General features: G+C 47.6%; 1 protein-coding gene across 3 annotated transcripts in view; it reads left to right on the top strand.

The window, feature by feature from the left end:
- Positions 1-12,153, top strand: part of Rnf157 (ring finger protein 157) — a 67,658-nt gene that overhangs the window by 46,083 nt on the left and 9,422 nt on the right. For all 3 annotated transcript variants that reach the window (XM_055592155.1, XM_055592156.1, XM_055592157.1), the window contains exons 9-17: positions 2,511-2,582; positions 3,265-3,424; positions 3,600-3,712; positions 7,556-7,794; positions 8,386-8,494; positions 9,887-9,998; positions 10,354-10,523; positions 10,754-10,819; positions 11,766-11,814. In XM_055592155.1, coding sequence (XP_055448130.1) covers positions 2,511-2,582; positions 3,265-3,424; positions 3,600-3,712; positions 7,556-7,794; positions 8,386-8,494; positions 9,887-9,998; positions 10,354-10,523; positions 10,754-10,819; positions 11,766-11,814 — 1,090 coding nt within the window. The remainder of the gene's footprint in view (positions 1-2,510; positions 2,583-3,264; positions 3,425-3,599; positions 3,713-7,555; positions 7,795-8,385; positions 8,495-9,886; positions 9,999-10,353; positions 10,524-10,753; positions 10,820-11,765; positions 11,815-12,153) is intronic.

Raw genomic sequence — 12,153 nt, 5'->3', positions numbered from 1 at the left:
GGTTAGGGGACCAAGCAGAGCCAGTGGCTTTGGCAAGGAGGGGAGGAGATGCTAGGTGTGGCGGCTTATACCTGTCATTTTAGCACTAGGGAGGCAGAGGCAAGAAGAGTACCTGGAGCTCTAGACTGGTTTTAGCTACAGTAAGTTCCAGGCCAACCTGAGCTTAAAAAAAGATGGTTTGAAAAAAGTGGTGACCAAGCCCGGTGACACATGTCTTTAATCCTAGCACTCAGGAGGCAGGTGAACTCACTCTCTGTGAGTTTGAGCATGGTCTACAAAGTGAGTTCTAGGACAACCTTGTCTCAAAAAAAGGAAGGAGGGGCTGGAGAGATGGCTCAGAGGTTAAGAGCACTGTCTGCTCTTCCAGAGGTCCTGAGTTCAATTCCCAGCAACCACATGGTGGCTTATAACCATCTATAGTGGGATCTGGTGCCCTCCTCTGGTGCACTGGCATACATGCAGGCAGAACATTGTATACATAATAAATAAATAAATCTTTAAAAAAAAAAAAAAAAAGGAAGGAAGGAGGAGGAGAAAGATGATGGGGAGAAATAGAGCTGGGTGTGGTGATTATACCTTTAATCCCGGCACTGGGAGGCAGAGACAAATGGATCCTTGAGTTCTAGGCCACCCTCGTCTACAGAGCAAGTTCCAGGACAGCCAGGGCTACGCAGAAAAACCTTGAATCATAAAACAAACGAAACAAAACAAAAAGAGGGAAGGGAAGATTTAAATTTTTTAAAAGGAGAAAATAAATAGGACTAAGCTGAATGTGGATACTAATGCCTGTGATCCCAGCTACTCAGGACGCTGAAGCCAAGTTGGGCAAAATGGTGAGAGAACCCATATGAAAAATCGAAGAATGAAATGGGGTTGTAGTCTGGTGATAGACCATTTGCCTAGCATGTGCAAGTTCCTAGGTTCAGTCGCCAGCACACAAAGAAACTTAACAAGAATTCAGTCCTTCGCTGGGTGTGGTGTTGCAGTGGGAGGCTGCAGCATGGAGACCTTAAGTTTGGAGGCCAGCCTGTGCTGTAGAGAGACTGTTGCAAAAACAGTTCTTTATGGCTAGAGCCAGAGCTCAGTGGTAGAACTCTTGCCTGACATGCAAGATGCCCTGGGGAGGGGCAGGAAACTCTTCTGGCTCTGGACGTTGGGGCCACTGGAACAACAGAACAAGATCCCATCTCAAAAACAAACAAAAATCAAAACAGAAAAGGAACAGAACCAGAGGGCAATTTCTGCTGTAATTAGAAATGGGGAGGGTGTGTGGAGCACAATAGCTCGGCAGATAAAGGCTCTTGCCATAAAGTCTGGTGACCTGAGTTTGATCCCATGGTGGAAAGGAGAGAACCTGTTCCTGCAAGCTGTCCATTTGATCTCCACATGTCTTTACCCATATTCACACATGCACATAGTGATAACTAAAAACGTAAAAAAGAAATGGGAGGGAGAGGCTGGAGAGATGGCTCAGTGGTTAAGAGCACTTGCTGCTCTTCCCAAGGGCCTTCAGTTCCCAGCACCCACATCAGGTAACTCACAACTGCTTGTAGCTGCCTTTTCAGGGAATCTGACACCTTTCTGGGGCCACCGTGAGCACCTACCTGCACATAGATGTTGCACATATGTAAGCTCAAATACACACACAAACACATAAAACAAAAATGAATAAATCTTTTATTATAAAATAGAAAAATATGTGGTGGCCCTAATGAAGGTGGCTCATGTCTGGCCGTGTGCTGTGGGTGTCTTTTGCCAGGCAGGTCCTGCATTTCCCTGTCTTTATCGTTTCTTCTTGAGTGGAGTCTGGAGCCCAGGCTGGCCTCAAGTTCATGCAGCCCTCTTGCCTTAGCGTCCCAGTGCTGGGATGCAGGTTTGTGCCGCCACACCTGGCTTATAGCTCTCCTCTTCCCTCTTTCACTTTTTCCTTCCCTGTTCTTTTAGCTTTTTTTTTTTTTTTACTCTCGTATCCCAGACTAGCCTTTACGTATGGAGCCACAGATGACATTGAACTTCTGATTTTCTGGCCTCCATCTTTCCATTGCTGGGGTTACAGGCATGCACTACCACAGCAAGTTCATGTGGTGCTACGCTTCATGCATTCTAGGCACGCACTCCCAACTGAGCCACACGCTTCAGCCCATCCTTGCCATCATTTTTATAGCATTTAAACTGAAATCTTCCACAGTGAGTGCTTCATTTGACAGATATCCCTCCATCCTCTAGAGCCAGTGCTGTAATAGTCTGTAATAGTGAGCTGAATACACAGACTGTCAGTTTGCAAAATTGTATGTTCCCTCTTGGATGTAATAGTGGGTGAGCAAGACCCTTGATTTTCTTTCCCCTCTCAAATGCAAACATAAGTAAATAAAGGCATTCTTTATCTGTCTGAGCCCTTGAGTTTTTTCATTGTGAATCGGTAGTCCTGGGTTACCATGGGGAGGGGCAAGGCTTCTGCTCTTGTCTCTCAGTAATAAGCCTATTCTTGGACGTCACTGTTCACTATTCAGGTAGATGGGGTCAGCTACCTTCTTCAGGAGATCTACGGGATTGAAAACAAGTATAACACACAAGATTCTAAGGTGAGTTCTGGTCAAAGTTTAGGATTTGCTCTTTCTAGAGGCAAAGTGAAAATCTGGGCTTCAGCCAAGGATGAGGGTCTAGTGAGCCAGCCGGGTCCTAGGAGAAGATCCTTATTTTAGGTTTTCCGCTTTTGCCATTTGGGAAATGAACAAAACAGGCTGCCCTTCAGTTGAGCTCTGCTTCCCAGGAGGGTCTTGCATTTTTCCTTCACCTTCATCTCTGTGTTCTCCTAGGCTCCATTTGTTCAGACCTTAAAATGAGAATGAGTGCTGGGGGTTAGTCCAGTCTCTTAGCTTCAGGAGGCAGGAGACCAAATAGCAAAAGCACTGCACAGGGCTGGAGAGATGGCTCAGCAATTAAGAGCACTGGCTCTTCTAGAAGATCCTGGTTCAATTCCCAGCACCCTCATGGCAGTTCACAACTGTCTAACTCCACTTCCAGGGGATCTGGCACCCTCTTCTGGCCTCTGCAAGCACCAGGCATGCAAAAGGCAAAGCATCCATTCACATAAAATTAAAACAAAACAAAACAAAACAAACTAATTTTAAAAAATTGCATTAAGTCCAATGTTATTATAGATGCTGTTGTCAGTGTGTGTCTGCTCTTCAGCCAGACTCCATTGCAAATAAATTGTGGGAGATGGAAGGCTCTGTATGATTAGCTAAGTCTCTTTCTGGCCAGGTGGCTGAGGATGAAGTAAGTGATAACAGTGCCGAGTGTGTGGTGTGTCTCTCAGATGTCCGGGATACCCTGATCCTGCCCTGCCGCCACCTCTGCCTCTGCAACACCTGTGCAGACACCCTGCGCTACCAGGCCAACAACTGCCCCATCTGCCGGCTGCGTAAGTCCTGGGCTAACGTGACAGTGAGGGCTAGAAAGGTGGGCACGGAACATCAGAACACTGTTGCCGCATAGCAAATGGATGAATGCTGGAGGGCGCAGGGTTTCTGTCTGAGCCCTTGCTCATCTTTAATCCCGAAACAGGATGTCCTGATAGCCTGTTTTCTTCTTCACAGCATTCCGGGCACTGCTTCAGATCCGAGCCATGAGGAAAAAACTGGGCCCTTTGTCTCCAACCAGCTTTAACCCCATCATCTCATCCCAGACATCTGACTCTGAAGAGCATTCAGTAAGCTGGGCTCAGAAGCACGGCCCCTCTGAAGCAGATACTTATTCTTGTATCCTGTATTTTTCTGTAGGTTTTGTTTTTTGAGACAGGGTTTGGCTGTGTGGCCCTGGCTGGTTTGGAGCTTGCTATGTAGACCAGACCAGGTCTCAAACTCAGAGTGGTCTTCAGATGTTTCCTCTAAGAACTAGGCTCAGAAGTGTGAGCCAGCACACCAGGCTTTGTCCTTCTTTTTGATGACATCACATCAGGAAATTAAACCTGACATGCTGAAGGATTTTTTAGGCTCTCTGGGATCATGTTATAGTAAAGCATACTAATGCGGGGCTAGAGAGTTGGCTTAGCAGTTAAGAACACCGGCTGCCCTTGAGAGGACCTGGTTCAGTTCCCAGCACCCACATGACAGCTCACAACTGTCTGTCACTCCAGTTTGAAGGGATCTGACGCCCTTTTCCGACCTCCCAAGGCACGAGGCGTGTATATAGTGCGCAGACACACATCCAGGCTAGAATTCACAGACACACAATCAAAACTCTTAAACAGCTCACTAACGTTGCAACTGAAAGTTCAGTTCTGGTCTCTGAAAGCTCCTTTTCCTCCTCTGGAACTTGGAGTCCAGTTCATATTTACATTCCTAGAGCCATCTAATGGAGGTTTACTCCAGTGGGATCCAACTAGGGAATTCCTCCAAGCAGAAACAGGATGACTTTTGGGTTTGAACCAAATTTATGGTCTTGAATCCTTGAAGAAAGTTGCTGCCTTTCTTCATCCTTTTTTTGAGGCTTCAGCCCTTAGAAGCCAAGCAGATAACTGACCTTAGAGTCATAGTAAAGAGACTATCAGAGTAAACCGGAAAGCTCTATAAGGGTAAAGCAGTCAAAAATGGGTGGAGTGTGGCTCAGGGATAGACCGTGAGCCTAGGCACTAGCACTATAAAACAGCCCTCCCCAGAGAAACAACTACTGTTTTCCCTTGATTAACCCAGCGGTGAGAGGTATTTACTGTTCAGTTAACAGTGTAGGAAAAATTGGTTAGTTATTTATAGGGAAGAAGTCATTTTGGCATTTTAAACTACATTTATTTTTATATTATTTAGAGAGAGAGTGTGTGTGTGTGTGGTGGGGAGGAGTGTGTGGTAAGGGAAAACTTTTGGGAACTGGTTCTCCTTTTACCATGTGGGTCCCAGAAATCAAATTCAAGTCATGAGGCTTAGTGGTAAGCACCTTTATTTGCTGAGCCATCTCTGCAGCCCCATTTTATCAAGTCAATCTTTATGGAATAGATTCCAGATGAAATAATTAGTTAGCTATTAAAAAACAAACAAACAAACAAACAAACCAGCAGCCACATCAGTGCATCAGTTTAATTCTAGCACTTGTGAGACAGGCAGGCAGAAATCTTGTGAGTTCAAGGCCGTCCTGGTCTCCATATAGTTCCTGGGCAGCCAGGGCTGTGTAGAGAGACCTTGTCTCAAAAGCAAAAACAAAACCCAAACTAACAAATTAAATAAAATGTTAAAACCCTAGAATAAACTATACATGGTTATTCAGTTGAATGTGGATTGTTCAATACTCAAGCAATAATAATTACAGTAAAAGCTGGGCAGTGGTGGCACACACCTTTAATTCCAGCTCTGGAGGCAGAAGCAGGTGGACCTTTGTGAGCTGGAGGCCAGCCTGATCTACAGAGAGTTCCAGGACAGCTAGAACTGTTACACAGAGAAATTCTGTTTCAAAAAACCACCAAACCTAAACAAAAACAACCCACAAACAAGATAGGGGAAAGGGAGGAGGTGGCCCAGCTGGTGGAGTGGTTGCTGCAGGAGCCTGAGGACCTGGTTTTGCATCATCTCACCTATATAAATGGAGTCAGCACCTGTAAGTCCAAGAAGAGGCAGAGGCGGGGGTGGGGGACCCACTGGAACTAGCCAACCATCCTTCACAAAGTAGTGAGCCTCCTGTCACAGGAAAAAAGTTCAGCCAAGGGGCTGAGAAGGAGAATGCCAGGTTCAAGGCCAACCTAGACCCCAGAGTGAATAAATTCCAGGGCAGCCTGGCTACATAGTCAGATCTTATCTCTAAAACAACAACAAACAAAAATCTGCCACCAGCAAAACTTAAACTCAGCAAGATAGCACACACCAGTACCCAGCATTCAGGCTGAAGCCCAAGGATCCTGAGCCAAAGACAAACAGATTAATTACATCGTGAATTCCAGACAATCCTGGGCTATGTGGCTACCTCAAAACAACTCCAGTGCCCCAAATTCTTTCAAGTAAATAACATTTTTAAGATTAAATCTAAGCTAGAGGTGTAGGTTAATGGTAAAGTACTTATCTAGAATGTGTCCATCTGTGATAATGAATGGCCCTGGGTTCTCTAGCACTTCAAGAAAATAAAAATACAGAGGCTGGAGAGACGGATCAATTAAGAACATGTCCTGTTCTTGCAGAGGGTCCACTTCAGGTAACACAACCAACGGTAACTCCAGGAGGATCCAATGCCATCTTCTGGCCTCTGCAGTCACCTGCACATAACACACACACACACACACACAGAGAGAGAGAGAGAGAGAGAGAGAGAGGAGAGAGAGAGAACTGGAGAGATAGCTCAGCAGTTGAGAGTACTTTCTACAGTCAGGCATGGTGGTGCATGCCATTAATCCCAGCACTCTGGGGGCAGAGTCAGGGAGTTCAATGTCTATAAAAGGATGAATCTGAAGTTTCCAGCCATTGGGAACATTGTAGGGTATGGGCATGTGCCTGTAACACCAGCACCTAAAGGTACATAGTGAGTTTGAGGTCACACTAGGCTTCGTGAAAGCCCATTTTTTTTTTTTAAGATTTATTTATTATTTATACAACCTTCTGCCTTCACACCAGATCTTACTATTGATGGTTATGAGCCACCATGTGGTTGCTGGGAATTGAACTCAGGACCTTTGGAAGAACAGTGAGTGTCTTACCCTCTGAGCCATCACTCCAGCCCATGAAAGCCCATCTTAAGAAAAAAGGAGGAGGGAGGGGTTTATGGGGGATACAAAGTGAATAAAGTGTAATTAATAAAAATTAAAATAAATATGAAATAAAAAGAAAAAAGGAACTAGGTAGTGGTGGTGCACTCCTTTAATCCCAGAAGAGCCAGGCAGTTCTGTGAGTTCGAGGCCAGCCTGGACTGCAGAGTGAGTTCCAGGACAGCCAGGACTACACAGAAAAACCCTGTCTCAAAACACCAGAAAAAAAGGAAATTATTTATGTTTTATGTTTAATTAAACAAACAAGATACAGAATTGTTATTAATTTTATCTATGTTTGTGTGTCTGTTTCTGTGTGAATACCCCTGGAGGTCAGAAGGCAACATTAGGCCCCTAGAGCCGTAGTTACTGGTGATAGTGAGCTACAGCTGTGGGTACTGGGATCTGAACTCAGGTCCTCTGCAAGAGCAGCAGCAAGTCACTTTACTATTGAACCCTAGAATTGTCATTTACAGATTAATCATAACTCATAAACAATATAAATAAAATAATTGGAAAAATGTACTAGATTGCCAACAAAAGTCACTTTGGGTGATTGGCTATTGCTAATTTTTTTCTTCTTTGGTGTATTTCACAAATTTCCAGTAGTGAGCATTTACTTCTATTATCATCAGAGAAATACTTTATGAAGAATCATATAGGTGCTGTGGCTCCTCAGCACTTTCCTTTTCCTTATGTTTAGCACAGAAGCTTTTCTTGCCAGAGTAGGTGGTTAAAAACAAAATGCATCTTTCTGTGTCCAGCAGGAAACATGATCGTGCCGTAAAACAAAAAGTACCTACCTAATTTTTGGCCTGTCTCTGATTCTTGTAGTCGTCAGAGAATATTCCACCAGGCTACGAAGTGGTGTCTCTCTTGGAGGCCCTCAATGGGCCTCTCACCCCATCCCCAGCAGTTCCTCCACTTCATGTTCTTGGAGATGGCCACCTCTCAGGAATGCTACCGTCATATGGCAGTGATAGCCACCTGCCCCCAGTCAGGACACTGTCCCCCCTTGACCGCCTGTCTGATTGCAGCAGCCAAGGACTCAAACTCAAAAAGAGTCTATCCAAGTGAGTAGTTGCTGTCCACCAGTGTTGCTCTTGGGCATCTCAGAGCTCAAGACCACCTTTCCCTGCTCAATACTGTGGTAATCATGTCCCAGGGAAAAAGCTTCCCAATGCTGCCCACTCCCACAAAAGCTGTGTGGTGCCTGCGTAGCGGTGACAGAGGGTTAATTTCCCCAGAGAGAGAAGTCAAATGTGCATGTGTACCTAGCGTCATGTGTTCTCTGGCAGGGTATGCCAGGGATGGGTGGTGCTGAGGAAAGAAGGAAAAGGAAGAGGAAATTGAGCAGTATAGACAGAATCCCTTGGGGCCCTGGCTTAAGCTGAAGTCAGAGGTACCAGATGGCACCATGTTCTGAGCATTTAAATTCGTAGGACACAATTATAAGAGGATCTTAAGGTATTGAGGGGTGGGGAGGAAGGTGGTGCTAGTGTTTTCTCAAAGTTCGGGAGCTAGAGAGAGGCTCTCCCCGACTCCAGTAAACTCACACCCTGCTCCTGAGAGCTGATCTGGCTTCTCCAGTCCGCTGGTGCTGTCTGAGCAAGGAAAGTCAGGACAGTAGAGTATTTGGCTGCTTTTCCTCTGGGCTTTTACAGATCCATTTCCCAGAATTCTTCTGTGCTACATGAAGAGGAAGATGAGCGCTCTTGCAGTGAGTCAGAGACTCAGCTCTCTCAGAGACTGTCAGCCCAGCATCCTGAGGAGGTAACTGGCTTTCTTCTCCTTCCCTGGGTACTGGCATCTGCCTGCATGACTACTTTGTCCTCTGCTTTTATCGGCTCCTCAGACCTTCCAATCCTTTACAAGGTGGTGGCTGCAGACGTTGAGGTCATGAGTTCTCCGCCTTGTGCACCCTCACACAGACAGACCTTATGAGCCCTTACTGTCTAAGCCAACAAGCTAGGTGCACAAGGCATTCAGAGGTGGGAAGGTGCCCCATCATCAGGTGGTCATGTCTAGTAGGGCTAACATCGTTCTCAACCACCAGCACTGAATGTGGCTCGTTGTTGCTGCCCAGGAAGTACTTCTTGAATGACTGCTTGAGATAGGGTCTTCTATGTTGTTCCGGCTTGTCATGAACTCACTGTAGAGCTAAAGATGACCCTGAATTCCTGATCCTCCTGCCTCACCTCCCAAGTGCTAGGTAGCATTACAGGCTGCCTGTAGTCCCAGCTCTGGAGACTAAAGCAAAGGATCATGAGTTTGGGGCCAGCCTAGGCTACATACCAAGTTCAGTACCAGCCTGCTATTGAAGCTACCTCAAGAGAGAGGGCAGACAGAGTACTCAGGAGAAACCATAATCATAGTATGATGTCCAGTTTCCTTTAGTGAATCAGAAACACTGTTGGAGGGGGTCTTGGCTGTTTGGGGCTGGCTCTTGACAGTTTTTAGACATGAAAGGCAAAGAAACGTTCAGAGGAAGCTTGGAGCCGGCTGAGGGATACAGTGAGATCTCTGTCTTATGAAGGCCTCCTGACAGTCATGTGCGGGAAACCAGTGGAGCCAGGGAAAGCCTCAGTAGTGTAGGCCTGACCTAAGATGGAAGAAGCCTGCCTGGGAGCTGGAGAGCTGCCTTGCACCTTTGCATCCACTCAGGATGACAAGGCTGAGTCCAGGGGACTGGTGGGTGGAGGGCAGAGGAGGTATCTGTTTCAGATCCACTGAGCAGGAACTCCCGACATACATGTGGAGGGGTCCTGTAGGCAGTGAGGGCCCTGTTGGTGTTGTGTTCTTTTCCTTGTAAAGGAAAGCTGTTCATAATCCTGGGGAAACAAGGGATGTCCCTCTGTGACAGCTGCTGGGTGACCTATGTCACTGAAGCTGCAGCCTTTGTATGCCCTAGCAGATGTTGGGCCTCAAGCACGAGGCGCTGACTGACGTGTGCACTCCCCTGGGACAGTCACTCCAGGCCCTGGCTGAAAAGGAGTGCTGACAAAAGGCAGCACGGCCTCTCCTGTCACCCATGCCACAAGAAGAGAAGACCTTGTCCCTCATGGTGTCCCTTCCCTTCGTGTTCCTACCCAGCTCTGCTCTGACCCTTCTGCCCATATGCTGGGCTTATGCTGGTTTCATGTCCCACTGTGTCCTTCACCCCAGGGACGTGATGTGACTCCGGAGAGTGAGAACCTTACCCTGTCATCTTCAGGAGCCATTGGCCAGTCGTCTTGCACAGGGACTCCGCTCTCTTCTACCATCTCCTCCCCAGAAGGTACCTAAAGGATCAGGGAGTGTGCATGTACCTCCCTCACCTGGTCCACAGCTGTGCTGTGACTTCCTCTGGACATGGGAGCAGTGAAGCTGGTGACTCAGCAGGGGCACACTGGAGAAGGGAGGGCTCCTGTTCACCTTCCTGTACGAGCAGCTTCTTGCTCCACTGTAACAGCAAGAGCACGTTTGCTCCTTGAGTTTCAGAGCAGAATCTTGGAAGACCTTCAGTCCAAACCCTTCTCAGGAGAGGTCAATATGAGGCCTCTCTCCACGGCCCTTGTCGCCTACTATAAAAAGTGCACACGGCTGCTCAGTAATCACAGTTCTGTCCCCTTCCCTGACTTCTGTCTCCACAGACCCTGCCAGCAGCAGCCTGGCCCAGTCAGTCATGTCCATGGCATCCTCCCAGATCAGCACAGACACGGTGTCCTCTATGTCTGGCTCCTATATAGCCCCTGGCACAGAAGAAGAGGGGGAGGCCCTGCCTTCCCCCGAGGCTGCCAGCAGAGCCCCTTCAGAAGGGGAGGTAAGGGAAGAGCCCTTGATTCGCTTTGCCCTCTGCTTCACATATGGGTTCCAGGCAGCTCCAGAAAGGCCCAGGAGCTGCTGGGATGCTTCAGGGATCATGGCACTCCCTTAGATCTGGTTTCTGTATGCCACCGGCTTTGTGATGAGGAGAGCTTTGGCTTGGGTCTGCTAAGAGCTTAACTAGAAAGCCTGTGATGACTACCCTTGGCGTCTATTGCTCTTTTTCAGGGGACACCAGCAGAGTCCCCAGACAGCAATTTTGCTGGCCTTCCAGCTGGAGAGCAGGATGCAGAGGTAATGTAAATGGCAGACAGCAGCACCCTTGCCCACAGCCAGTTTCTCTTAACTGTGGATGCTCCCTGGGACTGACTGTGGCGAAGCAGCACTGGAGAGGCCTTCCTGGGTCTAGATCATTTAGGAGTGCAAGGAGAGGTGACAGTAGCCTTGAACTCAGGCTGGGTCACTGTCTTGTTACCAGGAGACACTGGTTCCATATACGATCCACAGCGAGTGAGTTCAAGAGGCACCTTCCCATGCCAGACCCTGACAGGCCTGGAGAATGTGCTGGCTGTCATGCAGTTTGTCTGTTTGCTGGGGCCACTGGGTCTCAGGTGCTCCCCAGCCCTGGCACACCCAGATGCCTGAGTGAGATTTCTTGCCACTAATCTCTACACCCTGTCCAGGAGCCCTGTAGAGAGGCAGACAGAGTTCCAGCTGTGGGTGAAGATGCCCTGAGTGTGCTGTGTTCCCAATGCTATGCAGTCCAGGCCTCATTTTTGTTGATGGATCCTTTCAGGATGTTTGCGTAGTAACTGGCCCTAAAGGGTTTCAGAAAGCTTTATGACCTCATGACTTTCTTTTACATTGTGTCTCATGTGCTGGTTTGAGACAGGGCTTACCTCCGTATTCTAGGCAGGCCTAGAATTGCTGTAGTAGACCAAGCTGGCCGTTTTACTTACCAGTGACCTTCCTACCTCTCTATCCTAAATTCTGGGATTACAGGCATGTGCCCACACCTGGCTTTTATTTGCTGTTCGTTTATCTCTTGGTTTTACTGTAGTGTCAGCTAAGCTATAAGGGTGCTCCTGACAGCCCCTCCTAAGCAGTTGATCAAGCATCCCCTGGCCGTAGTGGGAAGTATGTGCTGTGGGTGTAGACCCTGGGAATATCTACGACAAGCACGATTTGTCCTGTCTTTGCTTGGGTCTTCTGACTTCATGGGGCTTTTCTTCTGTCCTAGGGAAATGATATCATAGAGGAAGAGGATAGATCGCCTGTGCAAGAAGATGGTAAAAGACCTGGTCCTTACTCTCTCCTGTTGCTTTCTTGGGTATCTGTAAAGAAAGGGGGACTACTGTGACATAGTGGCAGTGCTCAGCTGTGTGGCTGTGGGGGATGGTTGTCTTGACAGCATGCCAGGCAAACCTGAGGTCAGTGACCTTAGTAACATTTTCAACTCCTGAGACTCGGAATCCCCAGGATCAGAGGGGAGGATGCTGCGAAAGACACTATGTCTCTTTTTGTACCTATACCTGCCTCCTGTGGCAGTTCTCTGAGCTCTTGGGCTGCCCAGCACCCCTAAGCAGAGCTGCAGCAGTTTCTTCCCCATGAGAGGCAGGACTCTGGTA

Source organism: Psammomys obesus, unplaced genomic scaffold, assembly GCF_907164565.1.
Source record: "Psammomys obesus unplaced genomic scaffold, mPsaObe1.curated_primary_1811, whole genome shotgun sequence".
Classification (NCBI taxonomy): Eukaryota; Metazoa; Chordata; class Mammalia; order Rodentia; family Muridae; genus Psammomys; species Psammomys obesus.
The sequence above is the reverse complement of the archived record's forward strand: the minus strand, read 5'-3'. Positions and strand labels throughout refer to the sequence as shown.